At 40.9% G+C, this 23,433-nt stretch overlaps 1 protein-coding gene across 1 annotated transcript; it reads left to right on the forward strand.

Moving 5' to 3' along the window:
* The first annotated feature begins 2,205 nt into the window (after positions 1 to 2,205).
* Positions 2,206 to 23,181, forward strand: LOC145455860 (uncharacterized). Its single transcript, XM_080333882.1, has 11 exons — positions 2,206 to 2,458; positions 2,523 to 2,692; positions 2,754 to 2,833; positions 2,889 to 3,026; positions 3,278 to 3,481; positions 5,532 to 5,692; positions 16,151 to 16,332; positions 18,873 to 18,989; positions 19,424 to 19,641; positions 20,980 to 21,044; positions 22,189 to 23,181. The coding sequence occupies exons 1-11, from the start codon at positions 2,371 to 2,373 to the stop codon at positions 22,317 to 22,319; spliced, it is 1,554 nt and encodes a 517-aa protein (XP_080190008.1). The 5' UTR covers positions 2,206 to 2,370; the 3' UTR covers positions 22,320 to 23,181.
* The last annotated feature ends 252 nt before the right edge of the window (positions 23,182 to 23,433 follow it).

The following is a 23,433-nucleotide window of genomic DNA, read 5'->3' on the forward strand; positions in this document are numbered from 1 at the left end:
GCATTCACAAAGCGAAAACACAGAAGACAATTCGATTTTCGCAGAGACGTCGCTATGTATGGGCCTTTGCAAGCGAAAGCACAAGAAGAACGCGGGTTTCGCTGTGATCTCGGTATATACTGATTGCTGTGCGTCTATAAATGGTTAAATTGTTATTGAACAGAATTTTAGGTGGGGCAATGCCCCAGTTGCCCTATAGGACGAGCCGCCACTGCAAATATATGTGTAATTGTCCATGTCCATGGGCGCCTAAATGGCTGGTGCCGAATGTTCCTGTCCTGGCGATCCGAGTCCCACAACAAGACAAATGCCATATCGAAGGAACATTATTTTCCAGTTAAGAAATACCAATTTGAAATCGTAACTTTAGTACGTTTGGGCGATTTCAATGTCTTTTGACATAGCAGATAGGGGGTCACGAAATAGCATCATGTAACGAAGTCATTATATCAACGGGTACGCCCGAAGATGTTTTATTAATATTTAGAGGGCCTCACTGGATCAGCTCTACCGGTAAATCTGATTATGTGAGCAGGGAGAGGATAAAAATTGAAAGCAATATATATGCAATTCCCGATCATATTGGCCGATGCAATCATGAGTTATGGAATTTTTTTCGCGCTTCACGCGTTTAGGGACGCTTCTACTAAATGGGCACCCCATGTACATGATAAGTACCGGAAGAAGCCTAGAGCCGTAGGGGGATCTGGGGTACGAAGCCCCCCAGTAGTCAGTTTTATCACCCTATTGGAGGGTTATGGTTGCGCACTGTTGTCCGAGGGCCTGCGCAGTGAGTTGGCGTGTTTGCGCAGAATCTTGAAAAATTAGAGGGAACATTGCTTATATGCCTTAACAGTATTTGAATATTCGGTTCGTAATAAAATATTTCTAACGTTCTCTGAAATAACTATCCCAACGTTACTTTCAAGAGACGACAGATTCATTCTGAAACTACTATACCCTAAAGTGAATTTCCCAGCCACGCGTCACTACGAAAGTCAACAACAATAAATCATCATCACCACAACAACAATAACAGCAAACTTTACACTTACGTAAATCCCTAGGAAATCGAACGTACCCGTACAGCTATCTCTCTAGAAAGCCGGGTGGTAGACACTCAAAGCAGTTCAATCGCGATCATGTGAGAAAAGTATTCCGCTTCCATTTCCTGACCTCATTTAAATGTCTAACACCGTATTCAGCATTCATTTACGAAATGTCAGCATTACTGCATCCTCGCCGCATGCATTTATATCAGGGTATCTGTATCGCTGATCGCTGTTACGAAACCATGACCTGCGAGGCGTGAATCCAGTTGCAGTAAGTCAGGCGTGTGTTGAGCAAATATCAGAAAGCAGACGTCATATTCTAATGAACTTGCGCACATCAAATGAAAATGATTGCGTTAATATTGCACTGATATGAGGAAAATCGCAGGCAATGCGAAAACGGTCCGCATCCTGTTTACTCATAATTGCAATCATGACCATATAACAACGGAAATAATTTGTTAACTCCTGACTTGATCAGTGTTTGAGATTTAATCACATAATATTACCAGGAGCAGCATGACGATGTATTGGTGTAACATTTATTTACAGTTGAAATGAGACGATAGTGAGTGCTAGAATGCTGGGCAATGATTTAATCAGCATATTCCGTCGATATTGGGCTGTTTCATGCCCAATTGAGCGACTTATCTGTTGTTGTTGACCGATCAATTTTTGCCCCATTGCCCTCTGCGGAGTATATCAAGCTATCGAAGACGGCAAAACGATTAAGTTGTTCACGACTTCGAGATTGCTAACCAGCAATATTTTAAGTTTAGCGTATCATTGGTAAAGAAGCGAGGATTCATGGCAGAAGTTGCGAGCGTCAATTGTGAAGTAAATCATGTAATTTTTGGCGGTTGTATGATATAACAGATGTTTTATTCCCGTTGTTTGCGCAGCAATTTACGGGTTGCAGTTCCAGCTAAATGAATCACAACAACGTAATGTTTTGACCAACTTGTAGCGACAGCGAGATCCAATGCCGGCGACGCGTGCAACAGACTGGAACATCATGCATATATATCACCCTACATTCGGTATTTTTACAAAACTGTTTTTCTAGGGTCGTAGCGTCACCCTCAGTCATTGCAAAACCGTTGCTGCAATACGTAGATCAGATTACAATTCAGCTGTGCTGAGGTCATTTATATCCTGACGAGACAGATTCGAATTGTTTGAAAGGCTTATGTGGGAAATTGCGATTTAGTAGATATGAATACGTTACCATCTATCTTATTCCACGAATAAAGGTACATATCAAACATCTGTAGTGTAGTTAGAATATTTCATAGTGGGTACGAGTAGCATTTTCACCATGCATCGCCTTGTGGCGAGTATCGCGCTGCTTTTTGCAATAACTTATTCGGTGAAGGGTTTCGTCGATATTCCGGAGAGATTAAGAAGTATGATTCTTGAATTTGCACGAAACCTTATAATAGTTATCTTCAATTCAATCTTGTGTTGCAGATGGTAAAATGAGAAGATATCCAGCGTGTCGAACTCTATTCGATCAAAACGTCGAATCGTATGCAATCGAAAAAGAAGTAATGCAAGGACCGTACAGTAAAATTTGCAATTGCAGCTTCTCACAAAACCCTCCGCAATCAGGACTGAGCATCACATGCAAAATTACAAGAGTAAATTTGATTTCCTTGCAATATATTAAGCTACCAAAAAGCATTACCGTTATCCTTACAGGAAGTAACTGTTCCTATCGCGTTGACATCGTTTCAGCATTTGCAAAATATTGCATACTTCATCATTAGATACAGAATCAAGTAAGTAATCGTCGAATGGGTGGCTACAAGCGTTACACTTATTTATTTCCTGCAGAGGGTCGACAGATCCGTGGACAGAGCAAAGGATTGACTTTCAGAGAAACGCCGACAGCCTGCCAATCGCCAACATCGACCTTGACTATGAGAATGGCGTATCGCACACTTACACTGTTTATATTTATGCCGTACTCAGGTGTGTGATAATGTAAAAGCTAAACGTGCTGAAGATAAACCGATGGTAACAGAAGTAGAAGTTATTAGTTTGGAAATTGTATTTGTGACACGACCATCTAAACTCCTACACAACATAACAACTTCGAAAAGAGTATTCCGTGGATAGTAAACTACAATAATTACCTTATTCCGAAAAGGACACTTTATTATAAACATTTCATATTATCTGTGTGGTTTATGTTCATAGGCTACTGACCGTGATTTTTTCAGGGATCGAACCAGGCACTTGATTATTACTGACGATATATCCTCTTCTACTGGTGTGTCCGTGATTCCAACTAATGCACCAACGTACCCGGTGGGCGGCACTCGAACTGAACAGAGAACGACGTTCAACTTCAATTTTCAATTCAACGAAATCACGGATAAAGCCATCAAATTGTTTTTCGATTCACCAGTTCGGAATCTATTCAGGCAAGCATTTACCATTGATCTATTCAAAATTTCCAAGTTTATGGCGGCGATAAAGCGCATTATAGAATCGAACTAATGATCTAAAGAAAGACAGGGCTATGACGCACTTTGGGTCGTAAGATTCTTTCATTAGATGCGGTCTGAACTGTTGCATTTGAGAACCCAATTGACACTGACCGCTGTAAAGTTCTAGAAATGAGTTTGGTGTATCATCCTGCACGGTTGATAGGAAAAGTTGCTGCGTCATCCATTTGGTCGCAAGCGAGTTCGTCCCGCATTAAGAATCGTCATTGTTACACCTACAGGGGTTGATTAATTTCTCAGATGGTTGTAGAAGAGTAATGTAAGGCACTGCGTCATGATTTCCAATTATGTCGACACCTGCATACACCTACACCCTCACACGAGTTGAGCAATATCTCCGTATAAGGGTTGGAAACGATCGTGCCTCGCATCCAGCCGCTCTTTCAAAATTCAAGTACATTTGACGCAATCATTCAAGTATAAATTTACAGGATACTGAGACATTTGAATCGCCGCGTAAGTGTCAGACAACATCGCTTTCGATGTCGGACAAACACAGCGTTTCCTGCCAGTCAACAACCATTTAGCAAATCGTCCGTATTTGGCTGACGTAATGTTTTGCGCAAAGCACTATTTGGGGATGCGCATGCGTCAGACGCATTCACTGTGCATCCAGTGTGATTTGTACAGGAAAAGTTAAGTTGCATTTGGACGCGGTTAATGAACTTTAACGCGTTATTTTGGATGCCAATGAGAAACGAACTAACCAAAATACATTAGTGCTAACATTAATTCATCGCTATTCGATCGATATTCATCGATTATTAGGCTTCCGAGTTGAATCGAGCATCCGAGTATACCCACATCACGTCATAACAGTGTGAGAGTGGGGGAAGTTCAAAAATGTACCTTCTATGCTACCGCAAATTATATAATACCAGTTGTACCTCACATTAAAGATGATTTTTGTATTTTTTCGACCATGCCTATTTCATTGCATTTTTGTGACAATGTCGAGGGTTGAGAATGACTTCGCCGAAATTTCATCTCCACTAGCGTGCGTAGTTTCGTACTACATGTTTCGTATGCTGTGATACGACCCAATTGACCAAACAATGGAAAACATTATCGAAACTGCAATTTTCGTTGATAAATTACCTCCGATAGTGGCAAGCAGCGCATGATTTTAGTCCTTGAAACAATCACATCTCACTAATCGAGTCGAATCATTAAAATCAATACACAATCTCAGGGATGCCAACAGCATTTGAGCAGAACTAAAACACGTAATGGTTTCTCAGTATGCAGCACGTATATATTAACTAACTGTATTAAATAATTTCCCCCTTCGTATGGAAACACGGGTATTGCGTATTGCTCTTCTTGAGTATAGATGTAGTGTATCATCCACATCCCTAAAACGTATTTCGAAGTAAATCGCGAAAATGATACCCTCCTCATTTAAATTGTGGATGGCGCTATACAGGTCCTATAGATTCGCCACCTCCATTGAGTTGCTTCCTGACATTTGCGACATCATAAGAGCGAACGTTATCATCTCTCTGTATCATAGTACCGCGTCAATGTACCGTTTCATTGACGCGATTCAGTCTATGAGCGTGTAACGAGCATCTGCACATTATGCAGGGGTAGCCAACATTTGCTGTCATTTAGTACTAATTTCACACATTTATGAATTACCAAATCGCAGTTGAAGGGAACCTCCCCCTCTGGGTCGGCGCGACTTTAATGTCGTGTCTCGGGACTTCACTCTCCGGGTACCAATACTGTAATACATCCCTTCCACGCTTCGAAGAATGTCGGGATAGCCTACATCGACATCTTCTAAGTTGGGGTTTCAAGGCTAACCATGAATTTCTACTTGTATAACAATCGATATAACGCTGTACTAATCTCAAGTTCAACTACGTATTTTGTTTTAAATTGTCATTTTGCGAATGGTTCACAATCGACAGGGCTTTGGATGGACAATAAATATCACACGGATGTATGACTATATTTTCAGGGTTTCATACATTCGGGACGGTAGCGAGCGGCAAATTGCCCTTGATGACACCGGAAGGGCAGAACTAACGAATCTCCAAGCAGAAACGCGTTATACATTTATCGTCTACTATTTAAGCGAGGGTAATTGGAGAGAACTGAAGAGGCACACTGTACAAACACGTAAGAAAGCTGAATTTAATCGCATCTGTTGGAATTGGGTGCGCTAATTGCTTCGAATACATCGGTACTTTAGCACCACACCAATCCAATATTCCTTATTATCATTTCTGATTGGCAGAGCGTACGTTCGTTTTAGGGCAGTGTATATAGAGACAAGTGTACTCTTTCAAAAATATTATATCCAGTTATCATATAGTTAGGGAGAGATAAGTCGAATCACACTTGATTCCAATCAATGACTGAAAATTCGAATCCAATCAGCACAGTTCAATATTATTTCATTGCTCGAAGTTTATAGAGTTGTTGGTTAACCGAAACAAAATTCAAGGCAATTTGCACAGTGAAAAGCTGAGAACTATTGCTAAACGAAATTATAAAATGGATCATTGATCCCAAACGACCGCGCAAGTGTCACTGCTAGTATTGCATTTAATACAAAAATCGATTTAAAACAAACATGTTTAAAACAAGGCCCTAATTTAAAACATGTTTTTTTTCAAGTCATGACGTCACGAGTATTCAATTGTGACGTCATAGTGTATAAACATTAACACTTGAAAATATAGGGTAAATATAGCTCCTTTGACGAAATATCTGTACCGACTATTTTGAGTGTTCCAACCATCCCATATCGAAATACGTAGGCTGTATCGGGTGGGAATTGTCGGTAGGCTCACACAACATGTTTTTTGGAAAGTATTTGCACAATTATGTCATAATTTTACAACTTGAAAAAAGCACAATTTTGCTTTTTCAAAAAGGCCTTTGTTCAAAACACTCACTGTATTAAACATGTTTCAAACAAAGTGTTTTAAAACAACGTTTGTTTTAAATGCAACCCTAGTCACAGCGACAGTCACAGTCACACAATTTTTTTTTAAAGGCCTTTTAACAGTAAATTCATATTTATTGACTCGAAGAACTTTTCGCGTGCCTCTTATCAAGAGCAACCGTCACGATAAAGGATACAGAACAGAGATGGATTCACAACCAAATGGCGAATTGTGACGCAATAATGAAAATTTATAAATAACATGAATGGAAATTCAACCATAGAAACAATGCGGCGTATATAGCAACAAGCAACTTGAAGAAGTAATGCCCGTGAGGAATAACATACAACTACAATGAGACAATGCAGCAATACAGAAAAAAAATTGTACAGAAATACGGACGAACAGCTAATCAACAACAACTAGTGTGAGATTTTAAGATTATACAAAAATTCTTTCTGGCGACAAAGGACCGGGTTGTTTAGTTTGATGAAAGTGGATTCCAAAGCTGTTATATGAAATATGGTTCTAGGGCCATTCCATACACAGACAAACGATGTTCACATCACTACCTCTTCAAATCTCCTGAAATTTGGTACACGCAGAGATGAGCTTATTCCAAACAGGAATAACTTTATTTTATGAAAATTTGACTTTGGGGTCAAAAGTTACGTCACTTTGAAAATTGACAATTTTATGCTCATTTCGGCTCTGTTCTTTTCAGGTTTTATTAATGAAATATTCAAAAAGGTGTAGCTAGATGTTGGACGACAGTTGAGATACGGCACTTGGATTTACCTGACGTTTGTCTGATCTTCTATATTTCCAAGTGAAATTTAATACCCTGGAGGTTAGGGTCAAAGGGTAAATTGAGAGGGAAATCTAAAATCAGTCAGGCGTTACATGATTTAGACAGCGGATTGCTCAAAAACATATTAAAATATTTTGGAAAAAACGATCTTAAATGAAAGTTTGCTTCAAGGAGAATTCGTTCATACCTGTTTGATTTTGGTTTTGAAACTGTAAAGTGATGAAATTGGAGTTTTCAGAGCACACTTCATTTGTACATGAAAATGCAATACTAGTAGGGCGTGTTCGGACATCGAGTCTGGGGTGTGTGCGGGCAACAGGTCTGGGGTGTGTTCGGACTGTGTTGCCATTCAGACATCGTATCTGGGGTGAGTTCGGACTGTTCTGCCCCTCGGACATCGTGTCTGGGATCTGTTCGTGCTGCGCCAGACATGCCTCAGACCTGATATTTGCGCACTATATTTATCCGGACATATGCTTCGGTGCTGATATCTGCGCACTAAATATCTCCAGGCATAGTCCGGACCGGATATCTGCGCGCTTAATGGACGACAGACATTCGTCAGACGTGATACCTGCGTCCTAAACGACGCATGACCTATATGCAGGGTTGCCATACCTTCCTTATTTCTAAGATTTGTCCTTATTTTGAAGGGTCACGTCTTAGAAAACTCAACTGTCCTTATTTCTAAGAAATGTCCTTGTGTTCGACTTGTGTCCTTATTTTGTCTTATTTTCAACAACTACAGAACTTCGATCATTTCCCTCTGGTATCTGTGTTGCAATATCTGCAATTGTGACATTGACCTGGAGGCCATATGAAAAAGACCGCTATTTCAACTTATATTAATACCCTAAAACACAAGAAGTATGTCAGCTGCTGCTGAGGATACCTGGGGCATTCCACGCTGACAAAAACCAGCAATCATTCCTCACCAACGATTGCACATCGCAATATTCCCCGATTATAACATCGCAAGGAGTTCGCTTCGGCCAGGACCAAGACTACAAGATTTGCTACTGGAGGTCTTGCTCCATACACTCAAAAATGATTTTGTCTGAACTTGGTGTACAGCCTTTTCCCATATTGGTTGACGCCTCCAATCACAGCGAGGTGAAGAAGTTTGGTTTATCACCCTATGGGGGCCCAAGACCATCGTATTGCTTTTTTTTTTGGGGTGGGGGACGAACTGCTGTTTCGGCCCTGAGTAAAGGTAAACCTAGACCTGAGCGGTCGTGAGATCAATGAAGCACTTTCTGAGAGCAATGAGTTGCTGGAGCAGATTGTTTCTGGCGAAAGTATGGAAAATGATATGCTACGTCTCGTATAAATACACATTATGTACGAAAACGCTTTTGAATGCCAATCTAATTTTTCGACTGTCCTTATGTTTGGGTCCATGTCGATGGCAACCCTGCCTATATATTTCTGCGGTTTTTGCTGATATCTGCGATAGCTGGGTATATCCACAGTAGTGATAGCTGAGTATATTCACAGCTATTACTACAGTGGATATGCTCAGCTATCACAGATACCACTACTGTGGATGTGGAATTGTGGATATACTCAGCTAGCGTTACAGTGGATATACTCAGCTATCGCAGATATCACCAAAAACCGCAATCATAGAGGTTATATATAAATCACGCGTCATTTAGGACGCGGGTATCACGTCTGAAGCAACAACTGCAGACATAGGTCATATACAGGTCATGCGTCGTTTAGGACGCAGGTATCACGTCTGACGCATTTCTGTACCCATTAGCGCGCATATATCCGATCCGGACCTTGCCAGGGGGTATTTAGAGCACAGGTATCAGCACCGGAGCATGTCCGGATAAAAATAGTGCGCAGATATCAGGTCTGAGGGATGTCCGGCGCATCGCAAACATATTCAAGACACGATGTCCGAGTGAAACACAGTCCGAACTCACCCCAGGCATGATATCCGAACAACTCCCTCCAGACGCGATGTCCCAGTGGCAACACAGTCCTAACACCTCAGACATGATGTACGAACACGCCCTAGACACGATGTCCAAATGGCAACACATTCTGAACACACCCTAGGCACGATGTCCGAGTTGCAAAACTGTCCGACCGAACCCAAGACATGATGTCCGAATACACCCCAGACACGATGTCCGAGTGACAATACAATCCGAACACACCCCAGGCATGATATCCGAACACCCCCAGACACGATATCCGAGTGGCAGCACAGTCGTAACACCCCAGACATATTGTCCGAACACGCTTTAGACACGATGTCCGAATGGCAACACATTACGAACACAGCCTAGGCACGATATCCGAGTTGCAAAACTGTCCAAACGCACCCAAGACATGATGTCCCGAACACACCCCATACACGATGTCCGAGGGGCAACACAGTCCGAATTCATCCCAGATATGATTTCCGAATGGCAACACAGTCCGAACACACCCCAGGCATGTTGCCCGCACACACCCCAGACTCGATGTCCGAACATGCCCTACTAGTACTGCATTTCCATTTACAAATGAAGTGTGCTCTTAAAACTGCAATTTCATCATTTTACAGTTTCAAAACCAAAATAAAACAGCTATGAACTAATTCTTCTTGAAGCAAACTTTCATTTAAGATCGCTTTTTCCAAAATGTTTTAATATGTTTTTGAGCAATCCGCTGTTTAAATCGTGTAACGCCTGACTGATTTTAGATTTCCCCCTCGATTTATCCTTTGACCCTAACCTCAAGGGTATTAAATTTTACTTGGAAATATAGACGATCAGACAAACTTCAGATAAATCTAAGTGCCGTATCTCAACTGTCGTCCAACATCTAGCTACACCTTTTTGAATATTTCATTAATAAAACCTGAGATGAACAGACCCGAAATGAGCAGATAATTGTCAATTTTCAAAGTGACGTAACTTTTGACCCCAAAGTCCAACTTTGATAAAATAAAGTTCATCCTGTTTGGAATTAGCTCATCTGTGCGTGTACCAAATTTCAGGATATTCGAAGAGGTAGTGATGTGAACATCGTTTGTCTGTGCATGGAATTGCCCTCTACTCTTGGATAAAACTGAAAACATGTCGTCTGAATAGTTTGAGGCGCAAGACGGGTTGTCGATCAAATGCTGGCCAATTGAAGAACTGCATGCCAACACTTGGCTGTACGATTGGGATTTTGATGCGAGTTTCTGTTTACATTGCTGGGTGATATTTTCAGAATCAGGAGACTGCGATGCCGATCTTATCCCCTTAGGAACATGCTGTTTGATTCGTTCTAGCAAGCGTTGGGATGTGCGTCCCATGTACCGACTGTCACAGTGGCATTTGTTTTCATATATGACGATACTTTCATGAAAAGCAGGCAGCACATCCTTTCGCGTGTTGGGCAAAATTTGTTTCGTTGTATATACAATCCTCGCATTAACAGTGCTGTAACATGATTCGACGCATGATCTGATTGATTTGGTGAATCTATTGGAAACAGAGCCAAGCCAAGGAAGGTGTATGTACACCGGGCATTTGTTAGGGCCGAAAACTGTAGGTTGTCTGAATTTGCGCACTTTCTCCGCAATGGCAGAGTCAGTGATGCTATCGGAATATCCATTTTTGGACAGAATGGATCTAATCCAATTTAATTCTGCGGGCAATTTGTCTTTGGAGCAAATCATAAGTGCTCGATGCACAAGGGTAGAGATCAAATTTAGTTTACGCTTTTTCGGACAAAAGGAGTTCCACCTAACATAATGACCCGTAAATGTTGGCTTCCGATAAACTGATGTGGTGAATTGATGACCCGTTTTTTCTACCAATACATCAAGAAATGGTAGGGAACTATTTTGTTCTTTATCTACTGTGAATTTGAGGGATTGATGCATTGAATTTAACGTTTCGAAAAAGGCATCACACTGTCGCTCACTTTGAAAAACCACAAACGCACCATCAACGTATCGATAATACATAAGAGGTTTATCAGAGTCCGAAAATAACTTATTCTCATGGAACCCAACAAAAATATTCGCGAGGGTGGGTCCCAATGGTGAACCCATGGCAATGCCGTCAGTTGCTTATACATCATGTCGTTGAAACTGAATTCAACCGACGACGTTGATATTTCAAGCAACTCCAAGAAAATTTCCCGCGGAATTGGAGGAGGTTCAAGCTCACCATTGTAAAGAGTGTCAGCGCAAATATTGGAAGTTTCAGTCAATGGCACATTGGTAAATAAGCTAACAATATCGAATGAGCTCATATATACATCATTGGGATGAAGGCCGAAATTTCGAATTTTCTCTACAAATGTGAATAAGTCACTTAAGCAGTTATTTGAATAAACAGACCGGACAGGTTCAATTATTGCGTTGAGCCATTTTGCTAAACTATGTTGTGCCGAACCAGACATAGAAAGAATTGGACGCAGTGGCGTATTAGCTTTGTGTATTTTCGGCAGGCCATACATACGCGGTCTCTGTGATCCACACGGTCTGATGAATTCATAGACTTCTTTAGGGATAACTTTCTGATTCTTTAGAGCTATAGTAGACGACGTTGTAGTTTACCCTCATTCTTTTTCGTATTATCATTCGAACTCGATTGTCCGAGAGAATGATAATACGAAAAAGAATGAGGGTAAACTACAACGTCGTCTACTAGCTCTAAAGAATCAGAAGGTTATCCCTAAAGAAGTCTATGAATTCATCAGACCGTGTGGATCACAGAGACCGCGTATGTATGGCCTGCCGAAAATACACAAAGCTAATACGCCACTGCGTCCAATTCTTTCTATGTCTGGTTCGGCACAACATAGTTTAGCAAAATGGCTCAACGCAATAATCGAACCTGTCCGGTCTGTTTATTCAAATAACTGCTTAAGTGACTCATTCACATTTGCAGAGAAAATTCGAAATTTCGGCCTTGATCCCAATGATGTATATATGAGCTCATTCGATATTGTTAGTTTATTTACCAATGTGCCATTGACTGAAACTTTCAATATTTGCGCTGACACTCTTTACAATGGCCAGCGTGAACCTCTTCCAATTCCGCGGGAAATTTTCTTGGAGTTGCTTGAAATATCAACGTCGTCGGTTGAATTCAGTTTCAACGACATGATGTATAAGCAACTGATGGCATTGGCATGGGTTCACCATTGGGACCCACCCTCGCGAATATTTTTGTTGGGTTCCATGAGAATAAGTTATTTTTGGACTCTGATAAACCTCTTATGTATTATCGATACGTTGATGATACGTTTGTGGTTTTTCAAAGTGAGCGACAGTGTGATGCCTTTTTCGAAACGTTAAATTCAATGCATCAATCCCTTAAATTCACAGTAGATAAAGAACAAAATAGTTCCCTACCATTTCTTGATGTATTGGTAGAAAAAACGGGTCATCAATTCACCACATCAGTTTATCGGAAGCCAATATTTACGGGTCGTTATGTTAGGTGGAACTCCTTTTGTCCGAAAAAGCGTAAACTAAATTTGATCTCTACCCTTGTGCATCGAGCACTTATGATTTGCTCCAAAGACAAATTGCCCGCAGAATTAAATTGGATTAGATTCATTCTGTCAAAAAATGGATATCCCGATAGCATCACTGACTCTGCCATTGCGGAGAAAGTGCGCACATTCAGACAACCTACAGTTTTCGGCCCTAACAAATGCCCGGTGTACAACTGTACATACACCTTCCTTGGCTTGGCTCTGTTTCCAATAGATTCACCAAATCAATCAGATCATGCGTCGAATCATGTTACAACACTGTTAATGCGAGGATTGTATATACAACGAAACAAATTTTGCACAACACGCGAAAGGATGTGCTGCCTGCTTTTCATCAAAGTATGGTCATATATGAATACAAATGCCACTGTGACAGTCGGTACGTGGGACGCACATCCCAACGCTTGCTAGAACGAATCAAACAGCATGTTCCTAAGGGGATAAGATCGGCATCGCAGTCTCCTGATTCTGAACCCAGCAATGTAAACAGAAACTCGCATCAAAATCCCAATCGTACAGCCAAGAGTTGGCATGCACTTCTTCAATTGGCCAGCATTTGATCGACAACCCGTCTTGCGCCTCAAACTATTCAGACGACATGTTTTCAGTTTTATCCAAGGGTAGAACCATATTTCATTTAACAGCTTTGGAATCCACTTTCATCAAACTAAACAACCCGGTCCTTTGTCGCCAGAAAGAATTTTTGTATAATCCTAAAATCTCACACTAGTTGTTGTTGCTTAGCTGTTCGTCCGTATTTCTGTACAATTTCTTTTTTTGTATTGCTGCATTGTCTCATTGTAGTTGTATGTTATTCCTCACGGGCATTACTTCTTCAAGTTGCTTGTTGCTATATACGGCGCATTGTTGCTATGGTTGAATTTCCATTCATGTTATTTATAAATTTTCATTATTGTGTCACCATTCGCCATTTGGTTTTGAATCCATCTCTGTTCTGTATCCTTTATCGCGCCGGTTGCTGTTGATAAGAGGCACGCGAAAAGTTCTTCGAGTCAATAAATATGAATTTACTGTTAAAAGCCGTGTTCAAGTTTTGTACCACTAATCAGTTATTCAAAAAGGCCTTTGTTTAGAACATTGTTTAAAACATGTTTTAAACAAAGTGTTTTAAAACACCGTTTGTTTTAAATGCAACCCTAGTCATTGCCGCATTGCTCCAAGAAACGGAAATATAGGCTTTTGGAAGGCGTAGAGATAGCTGGACCCTGAAGAAATTATATTCATCTGTTTCGTTAGACAAAAAAGCCTCCCACTGAATGCATTCAATAACTTTGATGTTATTGTAATAATATACAATGCTAATCTTCATTACTCCCAACTGCTAACTATCTCTCGCACTATATTTCCTATGATAATATCTAGCGGAGGTTGAGTTCAGCTTCAAAGCATCTTCATATCGACCACCTCCGCCAACTACGCAGTATTGTTAGATAACCAGATATGAGTAATCCTGATGGTGATGGAATTGATCGTTCGTTGAACATTCTATTATATTTTTTGCCCCGACTCCCTAAATTATAAAATATTCAGTTTTTGGAATGTTGAACAAAAGTCAATGAGTAAAGAGTCAATCTGTGGCAGCCCACCCATTAGGGGTGTGTGTGTGTAATGATTGTTAGTTGCTCTTATGATGGTACTGTTATTTCTAGGGCTGCCAAGTGTCTAACATTGACTATGTGTAATGGACACTTGGTGGACACATGACAATGCATGCTCCCTTCTGGTCTGAACTTGCTGCCGTGAGGACGCAGAAATAAAAATGTCTAAAAACTATTGTGAATCTCTTTACATCGACTATATTATGAGCTCTTCCACAAATCAATATCTATTGATCGATAACACACAGTGTTGGTCGACTTATGCTCTATCTCTCGACGCGAAGCTAATTTAGACGCTCCCGTCTTTGTCTGATTCGTGATCGAACAGACCTAGGCTAGGGTTGCCATACGTCCGGAATTTCACTGAAAAAACTGCGTCCGGGAGGAATTTCTAAAATATGCCTAAATGTCCGGAAGTTTGAAGGCTTGAAGCAGGCTTAAAAGTTTTTCGTAAATCCACATAAACAATATTATTTTCAAGCGTATTCATGCTATTCAAAATTCTTCTTCGCGTCGCGCGCGAGTTAATGCAACGTATAATTTTATTAGTATGGGCACCAGGCACCACCGTCGTCCAAAATGCGATCAAAATAAATATAAATAACCATCATTTACTGAAATAAGTCTGATTGTAATCGCAATTATAAGCTAACGGTATATTCCTAGAGTTGGTTAAGGCCTATTGGATGCTTCAGTCACAGACAGTGGTTCCAAATCTTGGGGTTGTTTGCCTTTATCTTGGGATCGCGATGACTTTGGACGTAATCAGCTTCCTAGGCCGTGAGTTAGTTTAGGCAAGCTGAAGTTTTTTAGTAATCAGCTTATCAAGTTTTGAACTTTGCCACGGAACATTTTCAAGTTGGAAATGAGGTCGCAACCATAAAAGGTTGGAAATCACCGGATGTGCAATCTCTGGTGCATTTTATAGTAGCCTAATATATGGAAGAATCAATATTATTGATGGAATTCATACATAAAATTTAACAGATCAATGCATATAGTAAGTGTTCCACAAGTTACATCGACCACCCTATGGTATGCCCAAGATCAGTGCTTTTTTTGGTGGAAGGGGACAGAAAAAAATTTGGTTTCGGACCTGATTAATACACATAACCAGATAGCCGCACCGACCAAACAAACACAATCCTGACAGGCCAGACACGGCCCGCCAGACGGCTTCATCCGGCCCGTGGAGGAATTTATTGCAGTAGCAATCACCAGAGCTCACATTACAGATGGCCCAATTCATGACTTATGTTCCACTCCAGTCCTGTATAGTTTATACCAGCTGCATCCCGCCGGCCAGACGGCTTCATCCGGCCCGCGACGCGATTCTGGAAAATGGCACATTTTCAGAACATTTCTAACAAATTCAGTGCTGTGAACGACTATGATTCAAGTTAAAAACAAGGGCATGGATTTTGAGGTAACATTTTGGAACCATTTGACTGGTCCGGCCCGCGCGCAAGTGCTCTGAAGGTTTCAATTTGGCCCGCGACGCAAGTTGAGTTTGACACCCCTGGTGTATACACTCGATGAGCAATGCTTTGCTAGTGTGACGTCATATTGACGGAAAATGTGTTAAACCTCATTTTGAAATCCGCTAGTGGGCGCTGAAGAGTGTCGGGAATTTGCTTCACAATAATATGGTAACCCTAACCTAGTCCTATATTGTTCTTTCGAAAACTCGCGTCTGCAGAACTGCAAAAACTGATGAAATGATGAGCGAATAACCGTACTATGCATTTTTCAGTCCCCGAGCAAAGGATTGTAATCGAAACTCCAGAAATCGTCGAACCAGTGGCCAGGGACATAAGTCTTGAGTGTCCAGTAGATCAAAGCACTGAAGTACATACGATTACTTGGTACCGAGTGCGAGACGATGGCCACACGGATCTCTTGGCTTCATACGACGAGGATACAGGAGAAACGACGGTAAGGCATCGCATTATAAATTGAGGTGGTGCAACTATATTATTAAGAGCATGTGACGATAACCGCAAATTGATACGTTCTCATTTTCGAAAGCGATTTATGTGGCACCTGAGCTTTGACTTTTAAGCGTACTCTGGCTATAGTCTAACTAAAATCACAGTTGCAAGTTGTGATGTCACAGGAATGTATCACACTTTTGCGCTCTAGAATACTCTCCGTGGCTCTAACAGGGGTGGGCAACCTGCAAGCGTAAAAGGGAATTTGTGCGGCCGTGGACACGTAATTCAGTTAGTATGTGTTGGCGGCCGTCGACATAAAATAGAATTAAGGAATTGACTCCCGAGTTTTTGAGAGATTTGAAATCTGCGCCCCAGAGTACAGATTCGAACAGCGGCAGAAAATGATACACCCCATATAGAAATACCAACTTGGAACCGTGTGCTCCTCACAAAAAAAAATTGGTTTCTGGTACATTTGGGAGATTCCAATTTCTTACCACTATATTGACAATCCTGATGGGAGGTCAAGAAATAACAGCATGCTACAAAGTGACTAGTAAAAATTGGCCCACCCGAACATTGGAAAATACAATGAAGTAGTTACAATCTTCATACAATGGTTTCATCCTATCTCAATCCGGTAGCATTCAGATACTAGATGCTATCGAAGTAGCCTATTTCGCATTAAGTCTAACTTTCCAATTGCTGTTGATAGCTGAGCGCGAAGAAAAAAATTCATGTAGAATAAATCTGCCCCAAAATAATAATATTGTTTATGTTGATTTACGAAAAAATTATGAGCTTACTTCAAGCCTTCAAAATTCCGGGCATTCAGGCATATTTTAGAAATTCCTCCGGGACGCAGTTTTCATAGTGAAATTATAGACATGTCCGGGAAATTCCGGAGGTGGGCTATGGCAACCCTAGGTAGACTATATAGGGCTACCATATTTTGGAAATCTGAAAAGAGGACACTTTTTTAAAATTTCCAGACTTGCAATACCAGAGGAAAATACTGAAAATGGTGAATTTTTCCCACTTCGTGGTCGGTTCACTAAAAAAAAGGTCAGCTTTACAGCTCACCTCCCGAATGAGATGCCGGTGCGTTTCTTCATTGCTGATTTACTGAATATCAGTCGAATTTTTCCCTATATTTACCCGAAATTCTCAAAAAAAAGAGGACAGAGTCTCAAAAAAGACGACATTTGGGCGTCCTCCGAGGACACTTACAAAAAAGTCAAAAAAGAGGACAAATCCTCTTAAAAGAGGACGTATGGCAACCCTATTATTAGCGAACAATGAAATTAGCAAAATTGAGATTATAGCTGGTTACGGTAATATAAACTGCGAAAAGATTAGCTTTACGGACGATAGGCCTATACCTCTGGTGTATGCGTTACGTGGAATACGAGATATATATTGAAGCTGGTTCATTACTATTATATCGCGATTCGCGTTTCTCCGTATGTAGAGAGGTTCTGTTAAGTCATAAGCGAAATTGGGAATGCGTCCACAGATATTTGAATTATATTCGTGTGTAATAATTTCATTCTCCATGTAACCTGCAAATACCGGTTTCTCACTATGGCGGTTTCACTTCTGTGGTTCACTACTTTTTGGTCCGTTTTTCCGTATAGCTCGGAATTGAGTGTGCATTTTTGGCATTCTCGGAATTGGACATAAATGACAAAGAGAGAGAGAGAGAGATGGTATTCTTTTTCGCCTGCATCATCGAGATGCTTTGGCGACGGAGCTGCGATACGGCCCAATGAGATCATCTAGTCTGCGCCCCCGTTTTTTTTCTCCTCCATGCTATCCGTGATTGCTGAGCGCCTAGCAGGATAGCTGCGGATACCAATTTTCGAGTCTTTGGTATGACCCGGCTGGGGATCGAACCCACGACCTACCGCTCGAGAAGCCGGACGCATAACCATTACACTATCTCGACAGCTTTCCCTTGCTGATGGTGACTATAGAGTGAAACCACAACACCGCTGTCGGAAGGTCATAATGTGACCTATGAACAATTGAACATACTCGACATTTGCTATCTTATGGATTATTTGATTATAATATTTCATACAAAAATCTCAACATTTGTAAGAAATGTGCTGAATAATACAGCCATTTTCCAAGATAGCTTCGCGGGCCGGATGAAATGGTCTGGCGGGCCGTATGCTTGACACCCCTGTTGTACGATATTACACATCCGTACCCTGTTTGAAGCATAAACTTGCCTATTTATTGTGATAGCTAGTCATCGGTTCATTGTAATGCGGATCTGGTACACCCCAGTACACCGCATCCCAGTGGTACACCATTTAAAAATCATGGTACACCCCAGTGTGTACGATACACACGGTTGAAGAGCCCTGGCTTAGGCCAAGGTGTGGGTCTGATTCCAAAGACTACTCCAAGTCGTTTCGATACCTTCGTATCTTTTCATTGTATCGCAATTTTTGTGCTGTATTGAACTGATAAAAATTGCTAATAAACCGAACGGAACCGAACCAAGTACTTATTATTATCACAACACCACAGTATCCTCCGGGAAATGATCCCAACTTCGAAGTGAGGGAAGGAAGAATTTTGGAAATAAAAAATGCAGGATCGCTATACGCTGGAAGATATCGATGCAGAATCGCCTTTCTCGGGACGGTATGTTGTCAGTCGGAAATTTCATCTTCATTGACACAATGAATAGAATGCGTAAAATAAACCAAATTTCATGATGGTGTGACGCGTCGAGTGATGAATATGTCATTGCTTCATTGCGTAAGTGCCAAACCGAGATCGTCACTACCATGCCAGTTTATTAGCTTCTCGAATCGTGTATTTCTATGATCGCAACTTAATGGTGGTCGGAAAAATATAAATTGTATTTCGGCAAGTTGATTATTTGCGCGATTTACCCAAATAAGTAGGCTATTTCTGTATTGATAGGCCTATATCTCGTACATTATATCGTATAGCCTATTCAGAAATCGACATAATGATTGAAGTTTTGTTATATTGATATAAAATCTTGAGCATCATTGATTCACAAAAGTCATTACCTGGATGTTAATTTACCTGTTTCGATACTCTAATAGGGGACTCAATGGCAAAATGTGAGACAAGCTTTGCCAGTCAGAGCGTACGTGACGTGGCGGCCAACAAGCGGAATCTCGAGATATTATATCCAATATCGCCCGGAAACGGATTTTTCGCGGTCATGGAGATCTATCGTCGTTGACACCGAACGTTCAAACACAATAATAGGAAACCTACAACCGTTAACAACTTACGTTTTTCAGATATTTGACTACACGTATGTTCATTGTGTTCATATCCTCTGTGTAGGCTAATAATGCTAGAAATCAGACACAGGTTACCTGTAAATTTCCAGTAGCCTGTATATCAGGGTCACCAACTCAAAACGGGTCGCGGGCCACTTTTCAAATTCCGTGTTGGCCGCGGCCCGCATGTATTCAATATCGATATATCATAGGCAACCACGCTCTAAAACTGTCACTACAACGCTTTGCTAACTAACATAGGCGATGGGCATAGTGACCAAGAAAGAAGTAATATTTTATCAAAGGAATACAAATACAACAAAATACTTATCACCAATTTCATTTTGTTTTGAACCCTGAGCTGTGCACTATACCTGGAAACGCTTTCAGCGACTAAGGAATCGATATTGTGGCAAGGGAGTGACGTTACTAGCTGATGACCGTGGTTCTCAAACTATTTTGGACAACGCCCCCTTTATGATACTGAAATATTTGGACACGCAGCATCCTCATCGTCATATCACAAAATGCAACCAGAATGCTAGTAATCCCTGCGGATAGTGTGAAGGAAGGTTATGGCTGTTGAGAGAATTCTATGCTATGAATTCCGGACTGTACACAGAGCAATAACTATGAATTTGAGGTAAATCGCACGGAGCGCGAAAAATTGTCAGTTGAGTGCAGTTCCGCGCCCCCTTCACATGCTTTCACGCCTCCCAGTTTGAGAACCACAGTCGTGATACGTTTTCTAATCGTATCGGTCTTGGCAGTGTTTGGGCCATTGCTCGTCAAAGCAATCCGCTCATTCACATCAGCTGATTCTTCCTCGATGGAATAATGCTGGAGACATGGAGAAGCTTATTTTAAAACAACAACAATTTGTTGAATCTGTAGTCAATTTCAGCATTTCAAAATGGTTTTCTTAACTTTCTTCCGAAATCTCAAATCAAAGTCGCGGGCCGCGTGTTGGTGACCCTTGCCGTATATAGTCCAGGCTTATATATTCATTGATGGTGCAAATTTCAATCGCGAAATTCAAACGAAATTATTATTATGCAATCTTATTGCCGGGCCAGGTCGTATTTTCACGAAACGGATTTCCCTAGTAAAACGAGTAGAACATATTTCCAGAACTTCTTGCAACGAGAATACAATGTTTTCCGTCATCCCTACCGCCGATTCAAAAAATTGTCATCAGTTTATTCCTCGACAATTTTTATGATGCTATCAAACAACCTGTGTAACGTCACCAACATAATAATATTATAAAAAGTAAAATCTGCATTTGAATTGCAGTTATTCTATAGTTACGCACAGCTACCCTCGAAAGCCTGTTTTCACCAACTTGTATGACTTATTATTTATTATAGGGGTGACATTCAAGGACGCATGTTGGACTCTGTCACAGTGAAAACTAGAACGTCCTCGGAAGAAGGTGAGAAATTACCGAATCCTACAATATTTTTACCTATTCGATGAAAAAGTGATTCTATCGACATAAAAGCTGCAGCGCTACGCACTAGCAATAAGTATCTTCTTCTGAGTATGAATACGAAATGCTTTGATCTGCTATTAATTATACTACTCAAGGCACTATCTCATTCTCTCATTCATATCAATCAATCGATCAATCAATCAATGGTCACATTATATTTTCAGCTGCCCAAGACACACACACACACACACACACACACACACACACACACACACACACACACACACACACACAATGTACAATGCGATATATAAGACATGTAATGCGATGTAATGAACAGATAGGGGGATGACTAACGACCGAGCAGTTGGGGTCTCTTGAACTGGCATCCACCTCGACCTATAGTGTCCTATGTCACAGTCTTCTTCGATGTTATTCTTTCTTTGTCGGTCCTTTTTTTAGAAGCTATTTCTTGCTGTTTTTCTTTCTTTATTGGGTCTTTTTTCTGGGCTTTTTTTGTCGCCGTAAGAACAACGACTCGGGGGACGAGGAGCCCAGAATAACCTCCGACGGCATGAATAGAAAACTGACCGCCTGCTTGGATGGCGCTGACGCTCGCCACTACGCTATCTTCCCCGTAGTCAATCAATGGTTCCGTTGATCTATTGTGGTTACCGGTATTATTACATGTTTCAATGGCATTACCAAATGTATATGCATTACCCCACCTCAAAAATGTTGCCTACAATGTTCATTCGTCATATACTTACATGTATGAAATACACTCTAGCTGTGTAGGCCTACTATACGTGTGCTCTGTGAACTGAGTGTTTAGATGTGGCATGACTGACCCGCTGCTATAATAGTGATGGACTGCTGAATATATCTTGATCGATCACATGATGGAAAATTGGATTCATTGCAGTAGTTCTGTAGATACACGGATCGGTGATTTTGACATAAACACAGGTTGGGGATCTCCCCCGCTGCAAGTCATGTTAATTTTGTTATGATCGACTGTAGATAACTAACCTACGTAGGTTAGTCATCTATAGATCGACTGATGAGTTCTGAATACTTGTATTGATATTAACTCGAAACTGCAGTGCAATCCAGTGGAAATTATTATGGACTTTTATTACAGTTGTGGCTTTTTGCCAGTCGGCACCTTGCCTTAACAACGGTGTTTGCAATGAACTCAGTGGTGGATATGCATGCGCTTGCCGGGATGGATTTTCCGGAAGACATTGTGAAAGAGGTAGCCTATATAGTTAGTTTCTGACCTTATTATTTGGATAAGTAATCATAATTTGTTACGTTGCATATTAAAGGCCCATGTGACGTATGGTGTAACCCTCCTCCTGTGTTCGACGACTTTTTCATACCTGCCAAAAATGTCCACTCCCACTACACGAGATCCTCGTCTAACGGAAATATCTACTTACCCCCACCCAATAGCAACCTAACTGAGAGATCTATCGACTACTCGGGACCTATCATCTGGAATGCATTACCAACACATATCCGTGAATTGCCTTATAATAGATTTAAAAAAGCCCTACTTGATCACCTCTTGTCGTTACACGAACACTGTTGCCCTACCTCACCCAGACATTGCTTCATTGATCATTTGCTACCATCGTTTAATTTTTCTTCTATTTTATTTTTTTAACTACTGTAACCTTTTTTACAGCCAGACTGTTTAGAGTCAAGTGTACCTGTTTGATGCTGGTGTGATCAGACTAGATGACCTTCACGGTCTTATCGATCATTCCTATCTAATACCGAATACTGTGCAAGCATATTTTCTGTACCACCATCACTGCTGTGTGTTATGTATTTTGGTTGGATGAAAATAAAGACTCTCTCTCTCTTTCTCTCTTAACAGAGACTAGTGGCAGACTTTATCTGAGTCACTGAGTGATCTTGTATCCCGCCCATAACCTTTTAGCAACTGAAATGTAATTTTTACTGTGATGTAGAATGGTTGCCAATTGACATACTATTAGCCTGTACTAACAATACGATTCGTGTTAGTGACATAAACAGTTTCCCTTTAGCTCTTATTATAATAATATTAACATCAATTCAATTCTAATATACTCATCCGCTCAAGACACACAGTGTAGGCTACACAAAGCAGAATGTGGCGAACTGAACAGATAGGAGGAGAATACTGTTATATAACTTGATTGTATCTCAATCTTGTGATGTTTGAATAAATGAGCATATCAGTTACGCTATTATGTGATCTCTTTAAGCGCGAACCCCTTGTAATCCAAATCCATGTGAAAATGATGGCGTATGCCGAAGTCGACCAGGAGGTGACTATACTTGCGCATGCAAAAGAGGATATTCTGGATCTCAATGCAGTATTGGTGAGTGGAAC

The sequence above is a fragment of the Botryllus schlosseri genome, chromosome 14, assembly GCF_051294905.1.
Source record: "Botryllus schlosseri isolate E-star chromosome 14, Bs_hap1, whole genome shotgun sequence".
NCBI classification, from domain to species: domain Eukaryota; kingdom Metazoa; phylum Chordata; class Ascidiacea; order Stolidobranchia; family Styelidae; genus Botryllus; species Botryllus schlosseri.

Bases quoted from the DNA above. Each gene is read 5' to 3' on its own strand.
- LOC145455860 (XM_080333882.1), top strand. From the start codon at position 2,371: ATGCATCGCCTTGTGGCGAGTATCGCGCTGCTTTTTGCAATAACTTAT. The intron at 2,693-2,753 runs GTAAATTTGATT...TTATCCTTACAG, and splicing joins TCACATGCAAAATTACAAGA to GAAGTAACTGTTCCTATCGC. The intron at 3,482-5,531 runs GCAAGCATTTAC...CTATATTTTCAG, and splicing joins CCAGTTCGGAATCTATTCAG to GGTTTCATACATTCGGGACG.